This window comes from Typopeltis vanoorti, chromosome 18 (genome assembly GCF_054136105.1).
Source record: "Typopeltis vanoorti isolate ZY-2024b chromosome 18, IOZ_Tvanoo_1.0, whole genome shotgun sequence".
Classification (NCBI taxonomy): Eukaryota; Metazoa; Arthropoda; class Arachnida; order Uropygi; family Thelyphonidae; genus Typopeltis; species Typopeltis vanoorti.
In genome coordinates, this window is record NC_143566.1 from 50,373,302 (window position 1) to 50,400,177 (window position 26,876).

Here is a 26,876-nt window from a genome sequence, read left to right on the forward strand (position 1 = left end):
TGTACGTATGAGAAAGGCTTGCAGGCTCTAAGTGTAAACATCTCCAAAGTCAGTCAAGAACGAGTTCAAACAACTTTCCGATCGTCGGCAACTTACAATCAAAAGAAAGTGGAGGAGAACAAAAGGCATGCCAAACTTGAAACTTAAGATGAAAGACTCATACCGATTCTTTGGGGGGTTGCCAAGCTTTATGCGAGGTCTCAGAGGAGGCTTAATGAAAAGGGACTGAAGCAAGTAGAAGGGGTCCCGGTTCCAGAACTGCTGTCAGAGAGGAGGCCGCCCGGTCCAGAGTCACCGTCAGAGAGACTGCCCGGATCCGCGTTGCTTGAGAGAGGAGTTTCCCGCTTCCAGAAAGGAGCATCTCAGTTCAAGACGTCGTTAGAGAGAGACTACTTCTAGGCTGCAGACAAGGTTTCAAATTGCCGAAAGGAAGAGTTCCAATTGCCAGAGAAAAGTTTCCAGGCCAGATTAATGTCAGACATTCACCAGTGTGTTGTGTTTTCATTACATTTTGATGAATCAAACGACTTCACTGATATTGCTCAGTTAATGGTATTTCAAGATTATTCAAGTAAAGAAGAACTTTTGAAAATTATACCATTATTGGGAAGGACTAGGGGAGAAGACATTTTTTCAGCATTTGATGAATTTGTGAAACAACACAAATTTCCACTTTTTAAACTTGTGTCTATTACTACTGATGATGCTCCTGCAATAATAGATAATAAATCAGACTTCATTTCATTATGTAAAAACGATGACAAATATCCAGATTTTTTAACATACCACTGTATTATTCACCAACAAGTACTGTGTAGTAAAAGATTAAACACAAAAGATGTTTTGGATATTACATTTAAAATTGTAAATTCTGTTCGAAGAAAAGCCCTGCAACGGCGGTTATTTAAATTACAGGCAGATGATGATAGGGAACTTCTATTGTACAATAATGTTTGCTGGCACAGCAGGTCAATTTTTAGAAAGATTTCTTGTATTAATTAACGATATAAAAAATTTTCTTCATGAAAAAGTAGTATTTATCCACAATTGAGTGATAAAAGATGGTTGTTACACTTATCATTTTTAGTAGATTTCTGTACGAAATTAAGCAATTTAAATTTAGAGTTACAAGGTAGAGATAAAAACTTAATTGACATGTTAAGTTCAATAAAAACTTTCCAACAATACTTACTTTTATTAAAGAAAAATATAAATGACTGCGAATTTAGACATCTCCCATATTTATTAAAATTTTTTGAACAAAATCAAGAAATGCTTCGCTATGATTTAAAAGAATTTATTCATGAAATAGAATTAGTTGAGGAAGAAATAAATTCAAGATTTAAAGATTTTAATAAAACTGAAATTATTGTATCTTTTATCAATAATCCATTTCAAGAAAACTTGAACATCACAGAAATTTCAAATAAAATTAGTGGGCTGTTTGATATAAACCAAGCTGAAGTAGAACTTCAGATAATAAACATTCAGAATAGTTTACATTTAAAATCAATAAACAATGAAGTCATTTGGAAGTATGCACATGAAAAATTCCCAATATTAACTGATATTGCACGAAAAATTCTGTCGTGTTTTGGATCTACATACTTGTCAGAATCCGCTTTTTCAAATATGACCGTAATAAAAAAATCAATTAAGAAACCAAATTACAAATGATCATTTGGATGATTGTCTGCGGTTGGCCACTTCTTCATATCAACTTGACTATGAATATATTGCGAGGTCCAAATAATGCCAAATTTCACATTAACTTTTTTTTTTAATCAACCAGCATTTCCTGTAACATGTGAGTTTGTAATCAATCTATTGTTTTTTATAACTTTGGTTTTCCAAAATAGAGAAATAAATATTTTATTCCAATATATATATATTTTTTGTTGTATTAAAATAATTAAAAGTGATAAATAAATTTTTAAATACACAAATAAAGTTTTTAGTTGTGTATGTTTTTTTTAGTTGTTTATTTGTGCGTAATTATTTGTGCCACTCTCATATCCATATCTTGCTTGACATCCATCCCCATTTGTTCCAATTTTCATAAGCATTTCACGTGGTATCCAATCACAAACTTCTCAAAATCCAGTAGTATCATCATGTAGTTATTCCCTTTATTCAACTCAGCTGCTACCTCTCTATTATAAAAAGTTAGTAAATTACTGTTCTTCAAAGTCATGCTGCCTCCACAAAGTATCTATCCATCAATTCCTGAATTCTGTTTTTAACCAACTTTTTCAGTACCTTTACTACCATTCCCAAGGTTTTGATTAGTCTCTAATTTGCTACTGTGGCCTTGAGGTCTCCTTTGTGGAATGAAACTATTTTTTCCTCCTCCTACTTTCTTGGGACTTTAGCAGAGCCAAGACTAAATTAAACAGCCTAGCCAGAGACAATACAAATTCCACCCACATTTTTGTAACATGCGACCAATGGCCACATCTGTACAGAGATTTTGCAATTTCATAAAACTCTATTTTCACATCAGTTCCCACCAAAGCAATATCCTCTCTTGAATGATAGACCCTTATAAAGTGGTCATTATGGTGGAGAATGGGGGAAGAACCCCATATGAATAAATGAAACTACGTAACTCGATTATTTTGTCTGCTTTTGTTATCTTGCTGCTATCGGCAATTGTTAAAGTTATCCTTCCATAAACTTTCTTCCTTTTTCTTACTACATAGCAAAAGTAATCTTTGGGATTTCTTTTGCATGCTCTGCTAATTTCTTCTCTTAATCTGTCTTCTTTACCATGTTGGTCACCTTTCTTACCTGAGTCTTGGATTGCTTGTGAACTTATTAATCACTTTTCCCCTTATATACTATTCACAATATTTTGTATTTTTGCAGATCCTGCTTAATGATACCTGATCCACTGAACTCCTACCTGATTTATCCTCCTGGCCTTGGATATACAGTTTGATATTGCTTCCATCAGATGTTCCACGGCCCTGATTCAAGCTGTCTCCTAAGCCAGTCATATATCATTTATTAGACATATGTATTCAAGAATATTAAAAAAAAATATATATATATATATATATATTTTTTTTTATGAATACATTATTATGCCACTTTTTTTTCTCCACACGAGAAGTACAAGAACCAATAGCACACATCAGTCCAATTAAAAATTCTTAAGCTTGTCATGCATAATCACTTTCTCCAACTAGAGTATTATACACAAATGTGGATTTACATCTTTAAGATTTGAACACTCTGAGATTAATAAACTCCTAAAGGTATTATAATTTGTAGTGACTCTTAATACAGGTGACATGTTCCAAAATATTTTACTTTTTTTTTTACCAATTTATTTAACAAATGAAATTATAACCATTTTCCTATTTCTTTTTTACGCTTTCTACATTTCCTTTATATTTTCAATATAAAGAGATATGCAGCACCCTTAAATTAGAATGTGATTTTTTGACTGCAGCTCTTTTTAAATTAAAAATTAATGAAAGGATCACACATAGGTAATTGTTGCCTACCTTTGCTGTATTTTGGCAAAGGTAGGAAACCTTCGCCAAAATACTTTAACTTCTAAATAATCTTTAGAAGTTAAAGCAGAAATCGTAATGTAGATGTGATGAATATGATATTAATAATAAGTAAAATAGTGAGAAAGACCTCCATCAAATCTTAAAACTTTGAAAAGAGAGATATAAGTAAGGGAGTCTAAAGGTGTAAAAATGATTAAAAGACAAAATATGAACAAAAAATAAATTTGGTAATGAAAGATGTAATGTTAATAAATAGCAACATAAAGCATTAAATGATTAAAATTAAAAATCCATTAAAAGAGTAAAAATCTAAATGATGAAAAAAAAAAAGCCTAATGTAAAGGCTCAGGACAAGAAATATAAAAATATGATAGTGTAATTTCTCTTACATGTGGCTTTACACGTCATGTGTAAGAGAAAACTAAACAGAATTTATTACTCCTATATATTTCGCTCAATATGTCATGAGCTTCATTCAGGGAGGGCTATGGTGATGAATATGATAAGAAGTGATATTATAAGCATGCTGCATGATTCGTTCTTGTATTCATAATTTAAATGTTGTTGTTACCAATTCTTCTGCCTTCCCCTTGAATGAAGCTCATGATAAATTGAGTGAAATATGTAGGAGCAACAAATATGTAGGGTTTGACAACATCAAGACGTGGACAGGAAAGAACAGTGCACAACTGCTCAGATTAGCACAAGAGCGCAGTTTGTTCGCCAAGATGGTCGCTGACCTTCGATAGAAGATAGCACAATAAGAAGAAGATGTAGGAGCAGTGGTGTAGCTAGAGCTTTTGCTGCCCGGGGCGGTCCCTGAGTTTGTCGCCCCTCTCAATACACACCAAAAATACTACAAAAAAGTCAAAACAATGTATAGGGAAATAAATTAAAACACTATACTTATTTTTGAAGTAAAACTTTAATTTTAATTCTAAAATGTTAATTTTCTAGATTTTCTCTTAGCAAAATCATCGATGACATTGTCGAAGTCTATTTCATAGTAATGTAGGTAATTCTTAATCAATTTTATTTAGAAAAACTCCTCTCACAACTAGCAACACTTACAGTAATTGTGAGGAAAATTTGCAGCAGTATTACAATATTTGGAACTGAGTTCTCGAGACCGTATTTTAGAATTAACTGCAAAAGTTCAAAAATGTTCAAAGTGCCGCTCGGGGCAGACTGCCTCCTCTAGCTACGCCTCTGTGTAGGAGTAATAAATTCTATTTAGTTTTCTCTTTACATGGGTGAAGACATTATTTAGAACATTATAATATGTCTAATGTACGTTTCTATTAAATGTCTAGTAGATGAAAATCCATCTTTAATCCATTTGTGGGGTGAAGTAAAGCCATTTTGAGAAAGCATCATCAGAATAAAGAATACAAAATTTTGTAGTACACATTATATAGGCTGTGTCAATGATCCAAAAGCATTTTGACTGATGGAAGGATTTTCATTAGGGAACTGCCAAACCTAAGATATGTAGGGCAGTGAACATTTACAGTATTGCAATACATTTTTATTGCTATGACTTCTGATATTCTTAATTTTATTTCATTTATTTTGAAAGTTAAGAATAGTTACCATTTCTATTTGTGGAATGTGATTGTGTTCAACCACATATAAAACTTTCTGGATGTAGCTTTTAGGGTTTGGTTAATTTTTTTTTTTTTCCCTTTTGGAAAAAAATCAGGTATGAGTATATAACAATCATGGTAATACTCACACAAGAGGGAATGAACAGATTTAGTTGCAAATCCAATACAGATGGTATTGCTGTTTAGTTGGCAAGAGAAGTGCCCCCCCCCCCCCCCCAACACAGATGTTGATAACTTTTGTAGGGAGCATAATGTTATGAAACTTGCCAATCTAACTAGTTAGACTAATTTAATACAGATGAAAACAAGAATATAAATTTCTTTTATATTTTTGTGAGATTTCTACATCAAAATATATGTTTTCTCTCTCACACACACAAAGTGGCCTAGAAGTAAAAGGAATCAGGAAATTCACATTTAAGCAGAAAAATTTTATTAGCAGAACATAATATATATGCACAGTGTATGTGCCGAACACAATATTTAGACATGCAACAAGACGTGAAACAAAAATCAATAATCCAACAAATATTCATTATTATTATAAAATAATAATGAAACTATAGTGACTACTCCATTACTTCTGAGATACTGCACGCACGCACGCGCACACAGAGTAATTTGAATGAGTAAAAAAATGAAGAGATATTTGAATAAATTTACAGAATCAATTTATATAGTTCTCATTACCTCAGCAATTGTCTGGGTGTGATGTTCTGCAACTGATCGTAATCGATTTACCCAGAACTGCCTTTCTTTAGCATCAGAGGCTGAAATATAAAATGTATTTATAACTATATATATAATTTGCAAGGTATATTTCTTCAGCCAAACTGTGATACCTGGCAGAAATAAACAGATGAGAGTAGCTGAGGTGTAATCACATCTGCTCATGCATTCTGATTGTCACTAAACTCATGATTTTAAAACATATCATGATATTACATAAGCAAAGTAGATATTAGATCCAGCATTTCAAAGCCAAATGTAGAAATAATGAAAGTTTCGTAAATTAATCAGAGCGCTTGCGGGAATACATTCCTCTGCATTCAAGAGTTGCCTTAGTGTGGAATACTTAAAAGACATAGGTGCTGTCCAGGCATCTATATATTTGCCTTTTATTCATCCATATTTTATAAGGTTTTACAGCTTTGATAAGGTCTGACAGCTGTTTCAAACTGGTTGGTTCTCTTCAGAGACCAGGCAGAAACTTTAAGAGAGCAAAAACTCTTGCTCAGTACTAAGGAACTTGAAATGTCAGAGAAATGTATTTTTTGTAAGCAAACTCTTGGTGGTGTATAAAGTAATTATTAAAATAAAGAGCCAAAAGGCATCAGTTCAGTAATGTAAAATTACATAAGCAAAGGGGATATTAGATCCAGCATTATTTTGAAGCTGAATGTAGAAACTATGAAAGTTGAAGTGAAGCCTTTTGGCTCTATTTTAATAATTACTTTACGCACCAACTGCGAAAAATACATTTCTCTGACATTTCAAGTTCCTTAGTACTTAATGAGAGTTTTTGCTCTCTTAAGATTTCTACCTGGTCTCTGAAGAGAACCAACTAGTTCGAAACAGCTGTCAGGCCAGTGAAACCTTATCAAAAATGGACTAATAAAAGGCAAATATATAGCTGCCTGGGCAGCACCTATATCTTAAGTAAACTACACTAAGGCAACTCATGGATGCCGAGGAATGTATTCCAGCAAGCTCTCTGGTTAATTTATGAAACTTTCATAGTTTCTACATTCAGCTTGAAATAATGCTGGATCTAATATCCGCTTTGCTTATGCAATTTTACATTGCGCTGAACTGAAGCCTTTTGGCTCTTTATTTTAATGATATCATGATATGTTCAGATTCATGGAATAAAGAACTACAGTCTGCATTCAGATTGTTAAAATATTTTTATAACTGATCACAGGCAATTTCAGCAGAACTGAATAATCTATACCCATTCTGATTGATTCACCAGCTTGGACTATGTTTTCCTTAGTGCTAGTTCACATGACAGCAATGATTTCAGTTACATGCTTTTGTGGTATTTGTGAATGCTTAGTGTAGTCTGACTTACTCTTATGTCTGGTTGGTCAAGTGGATAATTCAAACCTGCAGCCTGTTTTAAAACCAACAGGCTGCAGGTCCAAATCCTGCCATAAGCATGGATGTTTGTGAATGTTTTTAGGTGGAGGATGAACCTCATTGTCTGATGTAAAATCATCACCCACCATGCTTATTGGAGGTCTGAAGTAGCTTGAAAAAGTTCCATATTTGGTTTCCAGAGTGGGATTTCTAAATTATGTTAAAATTTAGTACACCCACACCTGTAGTACTAATGTACACAGGTTTACAATATTTAGTAGGTAGGAATCACATTAAAAATAAAAAATAAATAAATAAAAAGATGTTCTACTTGTGCATCTGTATTGCGATAGCAATATCCAGGATGTTTTAATATCATTAACAGAAATATAACCTGAGCTGGTGAGATCAAAATGTGGAAACAATATTATTCAGCAACCTATCCTCATCTGTTTAGTTATACCAACTACTGCAGTTCAGAGAATAAAGTACAATCTTATGTTATTTTTAGTTGACAATTGAATTATCTAATTAATTGCTAAAAATTCTTTTTTTTTTTTTTTTTTGAAGTTAGGTCACTCATCTGGTATGGATACTTGGTTGTTGATTATCACCATGTTACTGTTTAATGGAGGAAACATGTCCAAAAATAGAAATCAACTAAGTTTATTTAGCTAAGCAGATTATAAGCCAACATTTCACCTTAGCCACCAAGGAATCATCATGGGCACACCAGCAGGAAGGCAAATGAAGACTAATTATAAATAATTGGCTCCTATCCTAACTGGACAGTGGTGGTCTCCCAGCTTTTTGGCAACATGATGCAGCTGAATTCGGTTAGGTTTGGTGAATTTTGTACTGCTATGGCATATTACAGGAATAGTCTCTCTGATTTGCATCAGTTTCTATTATAACATGGAGGTTGTTTTTTTTCCCCTGGATCCTGTGGTTTTTATCCATGGGCATGGTCTGCTGTTACATCTGCATTACAGAAGAGTTGTAATGCAGATAATGGATATATTTTTTGTGTTCTTCTAGGTGGATATTAGCTGTTTCTTCTAGTTTATTCAAAGTATTTAAGTTTACAGGAGCAAAGTATACTTCAGACACTAAGATGATCAAGATAGTGAAATGGACCTTTAGATGAGCTGATAAGAATAGTTAATTTTTGGTATCTACATTATCAACTGAAATAAAGAGCCAACAGGCTTCACTTTGGTGATGCAAGAATTGTTCAAAATTAAGTGGATATTGAATCCAACATTATTTCTTAGCCGAATAAGAAACTCTAAGATAGGAAATCTAAGAGTTTTGTGCCAAATGTAGAAGCTATTCAAAGTTTTGGCCAGTCCAAGAATAAGCCAACACCTGGTAGTACACGCTGGGGCAACTCGTAGCAAAGGTGGATTAAGCCCTGATCCTTAGTATTTTCCCATAATGTAAAACACATCACCTAGGAGATGTATGCTGTTATACATTATGGGAGGAGGTCACTACCCAGACTGGTTTCAACCTTTATTGAGGTCTCATCTGTGAGTAGGTAGACAAGATGTAAATACCAAGGTTGCAGTGATATGGAGGTTACATCTATACTATACGAGTTGCGCCACTAATTAACTGAGATAAAGAGCCAACAGGCTTCACTTCGGCAATGCAAGAATTGTTCAATCTCAGTTAATTAGTGGTGCACCTGTTGGCAACTCATGTAGCATAAATATAACCTCCATATCACTGCAAATTTGGTATTTTCCATACTTGGTATTTCCCATAATGTAAAACACATCTCCTAGGAGATGTGTTTTACATTATGGGAAAATACTAAGGACAGTGATCGGATCTTAATCCACCTTTGCTACGAGTTGCCCCAGCATGTACTACCAGGTGTTGGCTTATGCTTGGTTTGCCAAAACTTTGTATAGTTTCTACATTCGGCATGAAACTCTTAGATTTCCTATCTTAGAGTTTCTTATTCGGCTAAGAAATAATGTTGGATTCAATATCCACTTAATTTCCACACAATTCTACATTATCAATTATCTACAGTTATCAATTATCTACAATTTCCTTCATTACAATTATCTACCCTTATCTGCTTACTAAAGATCCACTTCACCATCTTGATCATCATGGTTCTACAGTAATCCCTAGATTCTGCAAACTTAAATTCAAACAAACTGGAAGAACATCTAATATCCACCTAGAAGAGAGAATACAGGAAATATATCCATCATCAGATCCAGGTTGGAAAAAACCCTATTATACAGAAATAAATACATATCAGAGAGACTGTTCCTGGAATTAGCCACAACACCACAAAATTTTCCAAACCTAAACAATTTTGCTCTATTGCAATAGCAAAAATCTCAGAGATCATCACTGTGAGCCTGTCAACAAGATTTCACTACCACACCTGTAGAGGGTGCCAGTTAAGTTTCAAGGAGCTGCCCTTTTGGAATTAGCTAAATACATTTGGTTAATTATTATTTTTTGATTTTTTTCCCCCAATAAACAACATGACTAAAGTTAGAATTTGCAGATGATAAAAAGAATAAACCTGTTTTGTTAATCAGCAATGATTTTTGCAAACACACTTCCTTTTAAAAAGTTTTTTTTTCTTCTTCTTCCATTTTAGAAATATCTGACTGAACTGTGTGTGTGTGTGTGTGTGTATTATCAAATTTCAACAAAAAGATTGCAAACCTATTTGAGATTTAACTACAGAAAGTGGGATAATCTGGCTTCTCTCTTGTGGAGACCACATACACAGTATTTTTTATTTTATTTTTCAAAACAATTCTGGCCTTTCACAATAAGGAGAGCAGTGATCTCACACTACAAAAAAAAATGTCTGCCACTTAAGAGGTTTTAAAGATATTTGCATCAAGTGATGAAAGCTGCATAATGGAGATGTATGAATATATTAATCGAACAAAACATTATTTGCCAAATATTTCAACCAGAGACAAATATTTGGCAAATAAAGTTTTGTTTGTTTTAATGAATATATTACGTCTCTGTGTACACAGCTTTCATAGCTTTCATCACCACTTAAACACATTTACAAACATCTACATCATAGTAGGATTTTATTCCAGAGCCAATTGGAGGGTAGAAACACTATCCACTAAACCAAGATGGATTTCATCAAAGAGATAATGTTGGAAGAGCAATTAAAAAATAATGTATCAATACAAATAATGCTACACTGAAATGAAGAATACTAACACAGAAAGATCCTTCAAAATAATAACTAAAAGATGATTTATTCAGATCAGGGAAACAAAGTGTAGCTATAATATTCACTGTTCAAACATCAAGGTAAAAATTCTGATTATGAAATAAGAAAATAAACTTGTGAAGAAGTTAAAGCGCCTCCATAGAGCAATTAAAAGAAAAAAGGGATATTTTACCTCAATTTGAAAAGACTAGAGTTTGATTCTCGTCAATATAAGAGAAATCTTCATATGGTATTTTTCCAGCTTAAGGTGTGTTAGCCGATCACAAACAGAGATAACAGTTTTTTTTTTTCTGGAAATTTGGAGACCGGGTTTCATCTGCATATAGGTAAACTGGCCAGAGAAAACATGCAATTTACAGACAAAAAATAGTACTGTTGGTAGAAGATGAAACTCTATGTAGATAGAGATCAATGTTGGAACTTTATTTAACACTTGGTTAGACTATAATAAATTTAGTTTAATCCTTTACCCAAGTGTAGGCAAACAAAGTTTGCACCTGAAGTAGTTCAGGACTGAGGCAACTCATAGCAAAAGTGGATAAGCTCTTATCACTCCTTGTCTCAGTATCTCCCATAATGCAAAGCACATCTCCTTGCAGCAGTGGCATAGCTACAGCTTTTGCCGCCCGGGGCAGTCCCTGAGTTTACCACCCCTCTCAACACACACCAAAAATACTACAAAAAGTCAAAATGACGTATAGGGAAATAAATTAACGCACTATGTTTATTTTTGAAGTAAAAACTTTAACTTAAACATTCTAAAATGTTACTTTTCTTGCTTTTCTGTTAGCAAAATCGTCGATGACAATGGCGAAGTCTATTTCATAATAACCTAGGTAATTCTTAATCTATTTTATTTAGAAAAACTCCTCTCACAACTAGCAACACTTACAGCAATTATGAGGAAAATTAGCAGTAGTATTACAATATTTGGAAATGAGTTCTCGAGACTGTATTTTAGAATTAACTGCAAAAGTTCAAAAAGGTTCAAAGTGCTACCTGGAGTGGCACCCCCCCCCCCAAGCTACGCCACTGCCTTGCAGACATGTATAATGCTATGCAGTACGCAAAGGGCCACTACCCAGGCAAACAAAGTTTGTGGCTTAAGTATTTCAGGACTGAGGCAATTCGTAGCAAAGGTGGACCAAGCTCTCATCACTCCTTGTCCTAGTATCTCCCTTAATGCAAAGCACATCTCCTCGCAGACATGTATAGCATTATACATGTCTGCAAGGAGGTGCTTTGTATCATGGGAGATACTGAGACAAGGAGTGATGAGAGCTTGGTCCATCTTTGCTACGAATTGCCTCAGTCCTGAAATACTTCAGCCACAAACTTTGTTTGCCTACACTTGGGTAAAGGATTAAACTAAATTTATTATAGTCTAACCAAGTGGAAAATAAACTTCCAACATCTTTCTCTAAATCCAGAGTAAATTAATAATAAGGTGGTACACCTTTTGGCAACTCGTATAAGTAAATATGACCTCTCCATTGCTTCTGCCGTAGTATCACCACTTATGGGTCTGCCTCCCACTGATGAGACTTCAATAAAGGTCAAAACCGGTCTGGGTAGTGGCCCTTCCCTTAATGCATAGCATTATACATGTCTACAAGGAGATGTGCTTTGTATTATGGGAGATACTGAGACAAGGAGTGATGAGAGCTTGTTCCACCTTTGCTACGAGTTGCCTCAGTCCTGAACTACTTCAGGTGCAAACTTTGTTTGCCTACACTTGGGTAAAGGATTAAATTAAATTTATTATTATGTAGACAGAGGATTATATAGTAGAAATAAAGAAGTGGATTATGTGGAGTGGAGTGACCTCCCCATGATGAGTCCTTGAATGTATCATGCAATAATAATAATTCTTTGAGACAATTAGAGAAGAAAAAAAAGAAAAAGGTAACAAGGCTTGGTGGAAGAAGCAAGAAAGTAAAAATAGTTACTTTTTTTTTTTTACTGAGGTATGATAGAACTGAGTTAAGGAGGAAAGCTATGATAGCAATGATTCAAAGCACAGACTAGGTTGAAAAAATGGGTGCGAGTTTTTGGATATATGTGTGTTGTTTGATGACAGAAAATACATAAGAGCCTGCTACTGAATGACTTTGGCATCATGTGCCTAGAGAAATTATGCCAGGAGCAATAGAAACAGTGTCCTTTCCTTCATGCTTACACGGTGATCAGAATACATCATGAAAATTATGAAATCAACTACCGTGTTAGAGTAAAACTTTAGTTTAACATAAACCAAAATAAACATTCGACCTTCACATTAAGGTCATCATCATCTGGAGTACGCACATATATATAAAGAAACAAGCTGCACTACAATCTACATGACATGCTAAAGTTACTGACCAACCATTACAACTATTGGCCTGACCTCTGGTGAAAAAAAAATTTACTACATCAAAGCTGGAGTCCGATTATTATTATTGTTATCTATTAAGTTACAAAATTAAATTAAGCTGGAGAGCAACATGTTTACAAAAAGGAAAAATTAATAAATAATAAATAAATATAAATTACTTATATAAGTATACATATAAATTACAACCAACTGGTATGGATAGTGGCCGATATAAGCCGAAAAAAGACCATATGAAGAGGACGCATATTCAGCCCACTTAGAGTCCTAAAGTCAGGGTTTGCTGGAAACTAAGTGGGCTGAATGTGTGCCATTCAAATTCTTGGGATTTTTATGCCACCATTATTGTTAAGATTAGGGTGTTTAATCAAAATTTCACAGGCTTCTTTAAATTTCTGTTTGTACCAGGTTTTTGTATGACGTAACGAGCAAGTACTTCTCCAATCAATATGGTGTAGGGTGTTAGGAGCGTAATCTGAGAGGCCTGCTTCACCAAAGTTGTTAAATTTAATGTGTTTGTGCTCTTTTTTTACAGGTGCAATAGGTGCAATAAATTCCAGGATATGCCAATAGGGGGAGAGGATCTTTAGAGGAGTTTAATATGTTTTTTTAATTTTAAAGATGGTTTAAAAGTGGCATTAAGATCATAATGGTGTAGGATTCTATTAATTTTTTCTGATAACCCTTTAATGTATGGGATAGCTATGGTTTTACTGTAATCTATATTATTTTTTGATGAAGTTTTATGAAGAACTTTATTAATAGTATTTTTGCTATAGCCATTATTTATAAATGTATTGCTAATAACGTTTAATTCTTGCTTAAGAACTTGTTCATTAGAGCAAATTGTTATAGCTCTGTTTTTGAGGGAGTTAATGACTCTAAATTTTTGAGAAGGGTGGTGATATGAGCTAGCATGTATATATCGGCTGGTATGCGGTAAACAGTGAAGGATAGACAGCCTGAGGGAAGACTTGCGACTAGTGTATCCAGGGAAGGGAGTGATTTCTGATTTTCAATTTCAATAGTATGTGCTCATGTTGTTTGTTCAGGTGGCTAAGGAATGCGTTTAAAGTTTGGTGACAGTGTGGTCAGATAACGAAAACATCGTCTATATATCTAAGCCAAACTGTAGATTTTAGAGTAAAGGAATCAAGAGAACGCTGCTCAAAAGCTTCCACATAAAAGTTAGCAATTGAGGGGGTGGGGATAGAGGGAGCCCATGGCCATACTTTCTTTTGGTAGGTAAAATTTATTTTGTCACATTAAGTAACGGAACGTAGTACATGGACAAAGCGAGCCATAATGTCAGTCAGAAATTTGTTCTGTAGGAGAAGAATTGTGTCACTGATTAGGACATTTGTGAAGAGGGCAGAAACATCAAAACTGACTAATAAATCATTTTGCGTAGTGTTATGTTTTTAATTTTGTTTATGAAGTGTTGTGTGTTTTTTATATAAGAGGGGGAATGACTTACCAACTCCTTGAGTGTTGACACTAATTTCTTGGCTAGGTGATAATTAGGGTTGTCTATTCGCTCATCTATCGGATGAAGCGGAAAGTTATGTTTGTGTACCTTGGGAACACCATATATTCTCGGAGAACGGGTGTGATGGAGTATAAGTTTTTAACAGTCTGATGGCCAAGAAGTGATAGAATTAAGTAATTTCACAGTTTATTTTCTTTATCCTGTTCATCGGATCATAGTTCACAAGCTAACAGGTGCTGTTATTGGAGACTAGTTGATTCATCTTATGGATGTAAGTTGATCTTTCAAGGATGACCGTTGCATTAACTTTGTCTGATTTTTTTAAAATTATATCTTGATTAGCTTTTAATGACTTAATAGTAGGAAAAACAAAGTGGCTGAGTTTTTCGCTTTGGTGAATACAGTGTGGCATAAATTGTTGACATTAGTGAAACTTGGGTCTCAGAGTCAGATGGAGTAACTGAAATTGTGTGTAAAGGGTATAGTATTTTTAAGAATGACAGAAAAATATAAGAGAAGGGGAAGTACTATTAATGGTAACAGATTACTCGAGTATAGTTAGGATAGAAACTCACGAAAGCAATAATGTCCATGTAGCAGTGAGTTTGAGGCTATCTGGTGTGAAGTGGAGGTTAACACGATGAAATATATGGTGGGTGCTGCTACAGACCTAGCAGTTCATTTTCTGGGGATGAAGAAATGAATTGCCAAATTATCCTGATGGGTGCTAAACAAGTAATTATTATGGGTGACTAAAATTAGCCAAATATTGATTGGGTGGCAGAGACAATTCATGATAAGACCAAAGGAGTATTTATTGAGCTGTGTGAGACACTGTTGTGAGACAATTTTCTCAAGCACCATGTGAAATTGCCAATGAGCACAAAGAGTGTGAGGTGTGATCACAGCATCAGGAGGTGTCTTTCAGTTAAAGAAGTAACTGTTTTGCCACCAGTTGGTGACTGTTTCAGTAAGCTGAACTAACCCAGGAAGTAGCAAAACTATATGGAGGTTCCAATTAGAACAGGTAACATACTGAACTACCATCCACTCATTGCAGAATTTTCATACGGAGTCCTTGAATGGTTTGTTGACCGATACATCCAAGGGCTGTAGACAAGGTGTAAGACCATCAGGAATAATGGTCACATCGTTTTCTTCATACCCGAAAGTTGTTTTACTATTTCAGGTCCTAAGTGTCCGTGAAAACCATTCCACATGAGGAGAGTCAGGCATCGAAATAAGGCACCTGGCCATTTGTCCCAAACTGATCTAATCCAATTGTAGTGTCCATCCATCCTTTTCTTGAACTCCTACATGAATTCTAGGAGAAAATTTCCCTTTCAGCATCATTTTCCTTTTGAACAAAATGTAAGGAGGCAACTTTCTTCCATTTGCAATAATTATGAGCATGATGGTGCATCACTGTTTTTCACATTCAGTTGTGTGCATCACACGTTTTTTTCACCTTTTTCTGTAATTGTTGTTTGATGTGGTATGTCGAAATTGAGGAGGGGGGGGTTGTTTGGCATATAGTGATGGAAATCCATCATTTTATCCTCTAAATCTTTTGGCATTCTATGGCAAAGGGATGTCCTTCAACAAAGGGAAACACTTTTGCCTTTTTCAGGAATCAACAACAACAAAGGCAAGCTGAAGATTGCCGAGTTGAAATGCTGATTCTTTTCAACCAAATTCTAAAATATCTGAAACTGCCATAACAACATTCATTATCTATTTCTTAAAGTTTTAAACTTTTTTTGTATGCAAGGTATATGCAAAATTTTTTAATTTCTCTTTTCGTAAAGTAAAATCAGGGGTGTGAGATATACACGAAGGCTAGTTATGTTTGAGTAAATATGGTAGGTCAAATAATGAGGGCTCAATTTTCCAAGATCTATCAACCTGGTATAGGTAACAGAGTGCACAGTGCTACTACTACATTGGATGAAGAGATAGAGGTGCATGAGGAGGTTCTAGAGATGTTGCATAAACTGGATATCAATTCAGTAATTGGGCCAGATGGGATATCAGCACATATGCTAAAGGGATATTAATCTGAACTGGCCAGGTCCTAGATATGTTTATATAATTTGAGTCTTAGCTCAGGAAAGATCCCACAGGAATGGAAAGAATGTATGATAATGCCATTGCAGAAGAGTGGTGCAAAGACTGATTGTGTGTAACTGTTGACCTATCAGTATCACTGGAGTAGTTGGTAAGAACTTGCATGCAGAAATGAATTTACAAACTACACTTTGCAAGAAATGGCAAGGATTTAATAAAGGGAGGTCATGTCTGAGCAATTTGCTCTTATTTTATAATAATGTCACAGCTGAGTTGGATAAATGGAATGGATATATGTAATGATACTGTTGGACTTTGCTAAGGCATATGAATAGGATACCACATGAAAGGCTGCTGCATAAACTGGAGAATATGGAATTGGACTATAAACTACTGGCTTGGATAAGAGGACGACTGAGAGGTATCAGAAACTGAATTGAGCAATCAATCTTTGGACAACTGTTGTTTAATCTATATATAGGAAATATGTCAAAATTATGTTGAACGTTTAAATTTTATTCTTTTTTTTTCCCTCAGATATAATGGGAGAGAAGTTTATGCTAGAAGAAAGAAGAGTGGTGGCAATCTTGATGGAAGTGTACAATACAATAAATGTTGCTAAATGATGATTACAATAAATGTTTTTTTTCCATTTAAGTGTTAACATAATTTTGATACTCTGTATTAATGATACTGGACAGGAGATGTTCAACTGTTTGCTTATGATACAAAGATAGGCAGGGCAATCAGAGATGCTACTGATATACAGCATTTATATGGATATAAATAGATATCCAGTGGTATATTAGTGAGATTATGCTTGGAGTAACTAATGAGGCTAGAGATCTTGGAGTTATGGTGGATAGACAGTTGAAGGGTCACATAGCACAAATTGACAACCCAGAGGATAATTGCAATGTTGAAGGAACAATGATATGTAAGAATATGGAAGTCATTTTGCCTCTTTATAAGGCCTTCATATGTGACTGCATCTGGACTACTGTGCACAGATTTGGTCTCCTGGTTTCCAAAGAGATAAAAAGCTATGGAAAGGCTGCAAAGAAGAAGAGATCGGGATTAGAATGTAGATTATGAGGATAGATTTAGAGTATGTGGAGTGCACATTGGTAGACAGGAGAAAGAGAGATGATATGATAGACACCTATAAACTTTTATGAGAGTGTTATAGCATATCAGTTGATAAAACCTTTTCATTATATGAAAGGAGTAGTGAGTGCATATAGCATGAATGAATTTAAAAGAAGGTATGACAGCTGGTGTGTGGATAATGTATGGCTTTCTTTTGCATATTGTAGCTATACCTTTCTTTTCCTGATCATTATTGCTTGAATGAATATTTAGATTACACCTCTTTTTATCTTCTTTGCTTTGGTAATGAGTTTTGATGATGTGGCACTTCATCTTACTCAGCTTGTTCTTTGCCAATTTTTCTTTCAATGGTTTTTCTTACTTTTTCTCAAGTATGTTTATGTAAATCATTCCTGAAACACTTAACAGAGCACTGCTCACTTTTTTTTATTTCTATTTATGTAAATAGTTTTTCTACTATTTTGGTGTATACAAAATACTCTCACTGCATTTCTCCTGAATTTTTTTCAGGAGAAATGGTTCAGTTGGCTACTTCATTTAGTAATTTTCAAAAAAAGCATTTTTTTCCCTTTTTTTAATTGAATTCAACTAAAGAACTTCAAACATGTTTTGCATTAATAATGAGTAAGCTAAAGGTTGAATTGCACAAAGTACACTTAGCTTCCATTTTTCTATCACTTTTATGATCTTGGATCCTTTTACCACAAGGTTTTCTCTTGTCCCACCTTTTCCCTTTTTTTTTTAAGTGGTTTCCAAAATATTTTGCCACCTTTGAGATATTCATGCAAGATGGATTGTACTATTCCACTTCAATCATTCGGTGTCAGGTGCTTGGAGAAAATTGTTGTTAAGTGAAAGAGGACATTTGAATTGTTAAGAGAACAAATTATGTCTGGGTGTTTGCATGTTTGCAAAAGTGTGAATGTTAGCTTGATGTCGGGAAATGCATGATTGATTTATCAAGAAAGAAATGTGTAAACTGTTGAAATGCATGTGAAGAGAATTTAGTTCAAGATTTAAGCTCACCAGTAGTGAGATGTTATGTGTATACACTAATGCCAGAAGTATCAGGAATAATTGTGAGGGGTTCCTAGCACTGGTAGAAACTGAATATTATAAGCAACAGTGAGACATGGCTGACAGATGAGAATATTGTTAAAGGAATAGAATGTGATGGGTTCAGTTTATTCAGGAAGGGCAGGAGAGTACTAATAATGATAACAGAGAAAGTAAATCCAACAAAAAGGAAATAGGTTTGAAACTGTTTGATATGAGAAGTTAAAAGGACAGAACATTTGTCTTAACAATACACATTTGAGTGCTGTTAAGACAAAGATCATATAATGAGGACTGTGAACTGCATAGACAAATGAATCATACGGATACAAGGAGGGTTATAATTATGGGTGATTTGAACTCAAGGAATACTGAGAGGGAGGAGAAAGCTTACATGATGAGAAAATGAATTAATAGAATTACTCAGGTATAACTACCTTGAGTAGCATATGATGGAAGGGATTGTAGTGCAAGACCACTGGAATGAGAATCTGTCTATAAATGGAACTGATCTTTTGCCTCCAATTGGTGAGAGTAATTGTGAAGTAATCGTGACTTGGTGGATGATAATGTATGTAAAAGCTTTTACTAAGAAGGGAAATATTGTAGAATTATAAAGCAGTTGATTATAATTAACTGAGAAGGTAGCTTGAGGCAGTGTATTGGAATGACAAAGTGAATAATAGGGTAATCAGTAGTGCATGGGAATTATTCAAGAGCAGCAAGACTGCATAAAAAACAGGATGTGATGGTGTAGTGAGAAGAGTAATGGCCATGGTTAGGAAGGCAAAATCAGATATGAAAACAAGTTAATCAAATAGGCCAAAGGAAATCTGAGAGAATTTTGTCACTGTGTAGCAAGGAAAAAGAAGACTATTGATGAAAGAATAATCTTAGTGAATGCAAATAGTAAAAAAAAAAAAAAGTGTTAGATATATAAAAAATAGCTAAGTTGTTAAGATAAAATATATATTCTGGCCAGACCTGTTAGCTCTCTAGATACCAAGGAGGAACCAGATGAAAGAATAGAGGTAGATGAGTTTGAAGTATTAAAGCTGCTTATAAGAGTTTGACTCAAATACAGCAATTGACCTGGATGGGCTATTGACACACGTGCTAAAAGAATGTGGAAAACACCTAGCACTGACCTTGATCTGGTTGTTGGCACTTTCAAGGAGAGCAAGATAATTGTTATACAGGGGTGGAACTAAGATTGATTAAGTGAATTATACACCAATTAGTACTGTATCTATGTTGTCATCAGAATATTGGGAAGGCTGGTTAGGAGGAACTGCATAAAAGACAGTGTATAGCTACCATTCTATTAGAGAATGCAAGCAAACTGCTGAAGAATGACCTAATATTCAGTTACAGAGCTGGATATACCATGGTATCTCTATATTTTGGCAAGGACTTTGAGAGGATTCCACATTGGAAGTAGTTACACAACCTCAATGGGATGGATTTGTAAAATCATCTTGTGACACAGATTGGAAAGTGCCTGATGATATATCAGAAAGTGATGTGTGATGGTGGTGCTGAGACTGTGAGGAGGAGGGTGACCAGTGGTATATCATAGGGTTCCATACATAAGTCAATATAATATACATTAATGATATTAACTAGAATTTTGATTGTGATATTCATTTATTCTTGATGATGCTAAGTAAGTGACAATACTAAGGAATAGCTGTTCACACAGTCATTCTTGTTTAACATACAGTATGTATTAATGATATTGGGGAGGATCTTGTGATATCAGTTATTTTTAATGACCCTACATGGAGAGTAATAAGAACCGAGAATACTGAGAATCCTTGCAGGTTGATTTGGGCAGATTGGTTATATGGGTAAATGAAATGACAGTGAATATCAGTTCAGTGTTGACAAGTATAAGGTTATGCATTTTGTACAGAGGATCTTATAGGCAAAACATTATAATAATAATATTATTATTACAGTGGTGTCCAAAATCTAAGGACGAACTATATTTTTACCTGTATATGAAAACATTTTCATGACTACAGCCAAACGTGGATATAAATTTATTGCTGGATTGGTAATAAATTATATTACACAAAAAATGTGTAATATATTGTTAAATTATTTGGTCACTTAACATTAAAATTGAGTTATTTTCTTTTGGTTTATTAGTTGGCCATTCACCAGCTATTCTTTTCTGGCTTCTTCAGGACAAGAAAGTCAGTACAATAACGTTTACTAGTAAAAAAGAAGAATGGAGTAGCACAGTCAAATCAAGTAAAATTAAAACTGACGCATAATATCATAAGCATGGAGTGTGGAGTCTCAGTCATTGTTCGTTGAGCATATCGTATAGTTTTTTGCGAAATGAAATTCTGGTAAGCTAAGTGAATTTATTAGGCTTTTTCAGATGTCTTTCAGTATCATATCTTGATTTCTGTTTAGATTATCTCCTGTCCAGAGTACAACTGCAGCTTATTGAAGAAGTTATCAAGATAATAGAAAATCTCTATCCACATGACATAGCTCAGCTCTTCTGCCATTGCCTCAAATCAAATTATTTTAAAGTAATAATAGTATTTATGAACAACTTGATGGCTTAGCCATGGGCAGTCCCTTGTCACCTCCCTGCACTGATTGGTTCATGGAAAAACTAGAAACTGATATCCTTTCCAAAGTAAATCTAAAGCCACTGATTTGGTGGAGATACGTAGATGATATATTCATTACTTGGAAAGACACAGAAAACACCTTATTTGAGTTCCTTACAAAAATAAATTCCTTCCACCAGAAAATAAAGTTCACATTAGAGCTGGAAAAGAACAATCAATTACCTTTTCTAGATACGCTAATAAAAAAACAAGAGAATGGACAAATGCAGCTCACAATATATCGAAAACCTACGGACGCTAGATGTTACCTACATTTCAAATCAGCTCACCATTATGCACAAAAACTCAGCATTATACATATGCTTAAAAATAGAACAACCAATATCTAAGAAGAAAAAGATCTCATTGATGAACTTACTCTCATATCTCAAACACTGGTAAACAACGCTTATCCAAAAAATATAATCCAAAAGATACTTCATAGGAACAATCCACAGCAACTATCTCCTGTCACACAATATGCAGTCTATCGTCATCCCTTATGCCGGCTCAGTTTCAACAAAAATAGCCAAACTCATGAGGTCTTTCAACGTCAGAGCTGCTCTTAAACCTGCCAAAACTATATGGCACATCTTAAGATCTCCTAAGGAGAGTAATGCCTTTTACAAATACGCAGGTGTATACGACATCCTATGTTCCTGTGGGTTAAATTATATCAGCCAAACTTCAAGAAGTCTAGAAATTCTAAAAAAAGAACATATAGGAGATGTGAACAACAACAGAACAGACACTTCAGGATTAGCCCCATCATTTCTCGCTTTCTCACCACTCCATCGATTGGGATTAACAACTCCATGCCTTCTATAGAATAAGATTTTAGATGTAGACACTTCAAAGATGCTGCAGTTGTACTCCGAACAGGAGATAATCTAAACAGAAATCAAGGAATAATACTGAGAGACATTTGAAAAAGCCTAATAAATTCACTTAGCTTACCAGAATTTCATTTTGCGAAAAACTATACAACATGCTCAACGAATAATGACCGAGACTCCATGCTGTTACACGTCAGTTTTAATTTTACTTGATTTGACTGTGCAACTCCATTCTTCTTTTTTACTAGTAAACGTTATTGTACCGACTTTCTAGTCCTGAAGAAGCCAGACAGAATAGCTGGTGAAACTTGTTGACAATTGTGCAGATCTTTTAATATTTATGGTCGACTAATAAAACAAAAGAAAATAACTCGATTTTAATGTGTAATATAATAAATTTCATACAAATTAAATTACAATACATTTTTGGCAAAAATTAAAAATTTCCTAAGAACATAGTTACAGAAAACTATGCAGAGAGCCATTTCAGTATGGAAATGTCCACCCTGAACTGCAATGCAGCTGTCACAACTTTGTACCATGCTTAGCACTGAATGATTCAGGAGTTTTTGAGGCAAACCTGGCTTACTCCTCATTAAATGATAGAAGAACTATATTAAAATGAAGATATTAAAAAGGAACTTGACATTATTAGCACTGTTGAACTTAGAGGAAGAACTAATCTAAGGTGATGTAGTCACTAAATAGAAAAGGATATTGTTGATTAGAAAAACCAGTTTAAAGTGGTAAAAAAGCTCCCAGGGAAGACCGATATCTATGTGGTTTAATCCAATTAATAGTGCCTTCAAAGACTGAGAAATAAGAGCTAACAATAACAAACTACAGATTAATATGGAAGAAAACTGATAATAGAAGGCTAATGCTAATAACTTAATTGGGTTTTGTTATCACAGTATATGCCGTACACCCCCCCCCCTTCCCGGGACAGAAAGAAATAATAATTTAACAAGATGAAAATTTAAAATAAAGATATTAAAATAGAGAAAAATAATTTGAAAATAAAGGCTAGTGAAAAGAAATGAAATAATCTAAAAAATGTAATAATGGCAAATATCTGTGGTTTTCTGCTCAGGAGATGGACTGGTCATTACTAACACCATGTTCCAACATAAAAATGTGCACAAATTCACATGGAGAGAAGAGGCAAGGAATAGGAAAAGTCACATTGATTATGTTATTGTTGATAGTGATGTTTTCTCCCTGGTGCAGGACACCAGAGTGTACACAGGATTTGAAATTGAAAGTGATCACTATTTAGTCTTGAGCAGGAAAAAATTGAATTTCATATTGAACCAAACCTTGGAGATTCAGTGGCAAACCTTGAAGAAAACCCAGATTGATTCAGCCAAAGAGGTATGTGGTGAGGTTGTCTGCAAGGATAGAAAAATCAGAACTCCATGGTGGACACAAGGAGTAAAAGATGCAATGAAGGAAAAGAAGATAGCATATCAAAAGTTCCTGGCAAATAAGTCATCTTGTGCTCTTATAGAATACAGACAGAAATGTAAGAAAGCTAAACCCCGTGTAAAACTAGCTAAACAAAAGTCATGGGAGGACTTTGGCAAGAACATAGAAAATAAATATCAAGAAGGTGGCAAAATATTCTGGAGGTTGTTGAAGAAGATTATGAATGGAGGAAAGAGTGCTGTAAAAGGAATTAGAGATGATAAAGGTGACATGAAAACAGGAGAAAAAGATATCCTTGAAGTATGTAGTAATTACTTTGAAACATTGATAAATGAAACAAGCAGTGATAGCACACTGGTAAAAAACACTCAACAGGCATACAGTCAGGAATACATATCCATACTTGAAGTAGAAAAAGCCATCAAAGGCTTGAAATGTGGAAAGGCAGCAGGAGTAGTTGATATTCGACCAGCAATGCTACAGATGGTGGTATAAAAGTCTTACATTGGCTGCACTGCATACTTCAGAAGGTGTGGACAGAGGGATGAATTCCTGATGATTGGAGTAGAGCTCTCATAGTACCCATATATAAAAAGGGTAATAAAACTGAATGTGAGAATTACAGAGGTATTTCTCTACTGAGTGTTCATGGCAAGATTTATGCTAGTATATGTGAGAAACAGTTGAGAAGAATTGTGGAAGAAAAGCTTGGTGAAGAACAAGATAGATTCATGCCAAGTAGAGGCTGTCAGGATCAGATCTTCACTCCATGACAAATAGTCGAGAAATCATGGGAATATAACAAAGATCTGTATTTAAGTTTTGTCGATCTAGAAAAGGCATATGACAAGGTGCCAAGAGAGAAGCTATTCAATATGCTACAGTTATATCATGTCAGTGGGACATTATATCAAGCAATACTTAGTCTTTATTTGAGTTGTAAGTCAGCAGTTAGAATTGAAGGAAGTACAGGAAGATGGTTTAATGTTAAATCTGGTGTGAGACAAAGATGGACATTATTCCCTCTTTTATTCATTATCTATATGGATCATATTATGAAAGAAAGCGGTATTAGTCCTGATATCAAAATTGGAGATGTTAATGTCAGCTCTTTGCTTTATGCAGACGATGTTATACTTCTAAATAAATCTACTACAAGTTGGCAAGATTCCTTGACTAAACTGAATAACTGCTGTAATAGATATGGTATGAAGGTCAGCAATAAAAAGACAAAGTCAATGAAAATAGGTAGAATTATTGAAAATGTCAACTGTGTTGTGAACGGACAACCTGTGGAACAAGTGAAACATTTCAGCTACTTAGGCACGATTTTTAGTGAAGATGGTAAATTAAATATGGAAATAGACAACAGAATCAACAAAGCTGGTATGGTAGGAAGTCAATTGAATAAATTCATATGGAATAAGAGAGAAATTAGTCGGAACACTAAATTAGCTGTATACAAGACAGTGTTCAAACCAGTTTTAACTTATGGATCTGAGAGCTGGGTCAGAAGTAAAACACTTGACCAAAGACTAGAGACTGCAGATATGAGAGTCCTGAGAAAGATTATAGGCGTGAACAGATGGCATCAATGGCAATATCATATTAAAATACAAAGATATTAGAAAAGAACTTGACATTGTCAGCATCCAGGAATGCATTAGCAGAGCTAATCTCAGGTGGTATGGTCACTTAAACAGAATGGGCAATGAAAGATTAGCAAAACAAGTGTTCTCTGCCAGGTTGGCAGGAAAACGACCCAGAGGAAGACCAAGATATAGATGGATTGATACGGTACAAAGTGCCTTAGACGATAGAAATACAAGATCTGATAATATTGATGTCTTGACAAGTAACAGACTGATTTAGAGGAAAATTGTAGATAGGGAGTTAGTAATGATGTAATCTAACAGATAAGCTTAGGCGTTGATGGTTATTCATGACTTATTTTTTCACGGTATTAAAAACACCACAAACACTTATATTAGCATTAATAAAACATCTTTGTTGATAAACAAAAATGTTTTATTAACGCTAATATTTCTATTTTGCTGATTTTCAACTCAGCATCATTAGAGCACAACACACATGTAAACGCGACAGTGAGTGAGTGAAACAATATAATTGCACAAGACAAAAGATCTAAAGTCCTATTATTGGCATCCTCTAACGGAAAAAAAAAAAAAAAAAAACAGCAGTTATCCAGGAGTTTTTCTTAGGATAACCGTCTCCCAAATTTTTGGCAAATTAATGCAACCATATTTGTTAAGGTTGAGAGAATTCTTCAAAGCCATTGCTGACTCAAAAAATAATCTTTCAGATCTATAACGACTCCTAAATAGCACATTCGTTTTCCTCCATCTAATCCTGTGTGAAGGAGTGTCCAAAGCGTGGTCTGCCAGTCCCGACTTGCCATAGTAATAGTAGCGAATGTATCTTTCATGTTCTTCCAGGCGGATGTTCACTGATCTTCCTGTTTGCCCATAATAGGCCAAGTCACAGTCACATGGAACTTCATATACTCCTGGGTGTGCTAAAAGGTAAAGTTTATCCTTTGGTGAGCGGATCAGAGTTGCCAGCTTGACATGAGGTTTGAAGGTGGTACGAAGGCCATGTTTCAACAATACTTTGGCTATCTTTTCCGATGTACCTCTGATATAGGGAATAGAAATGGTCATGTTGTATTCTTGTGTATTAGGGGAGGGCAGAGTAATGGGCCTATGTAGTATTTTATCTATTTTGTAGGGATTGTAGCCATTGGCTAAAAACGTATGGCGCAGGTACTGGAGTTCAGTGGTCAGAGCTGTATCGTTAGAACAAATGGCTCTGGCTCTGTGTGTAAGTGTTTTTAAAATGCCGTACTGTTGGACTGGATGATGATGCGATTGTTTATGTAGGTATCTTCCTGTGTGTGTAGGCTTTCTGTAAATAGAAAAAGATAGTGATCCATCTGAAAGGCGGGTGACTAATGTGTCAAGAAATGGTAAACAGTTATTTGATTCTTTTTCCACTGTGAAGTGAATTTTGGGGTGTTGGCTGTTTAGGTAGATGACAAAAGCATCTAAAGTGTCTTGTCCATGGGGCCAGATGGCAAACACATCATCTACATAGCACAACCACACTTGTGGCTTGTATGTAGCTGTGGTAAGTACTTTGTTTTCAAAGTGTTCCATGTAAAAATTTGCTAACGGGGAGAGAGAGGGGGGAACCCATAGCAGTACCATAGCAGTACTAGGGTTCCCCTAGTACTGCTATGGTACTGCTATTCTACAAACAGATTAATGGTACTGCTAACGGGGAGAGAGAGGGGGGAACCCATAGCAGTACCCATACCAGTACTACCATAGTAGTACTGGGTTCCCCTAGTACTACTATGGTACTGCTATTCTACAAACAGATTAATGGTACTGCTATGGGGTTCCCCCCTCT

General features: G+C 34.8%; 1 protein-coding gene across 1 annotated transcript in view; it reads right to left on the reverse strand.

Moving 5' to 3' along the window:
• LOC150096662 (oxysterol-binding protein-related protein 11) overlaps positions 1 to 26,876 on the reverse strand; it is a 263,387-nt gene that overhangs the window by 125,295 nt on the left and 111,216 nt on the right. The window contains exon 6 of the mRNA XM_090408675.1: positions 5,822 to 5,901. Within this exon, the coding sequence (XP_090264801.1) occupies positions 5,822 to 5,901 (80 nt within the window). The remainder of the gene's footprint in view (positions 1 to 5,821; positions 5,902 to 26,876) is intronic.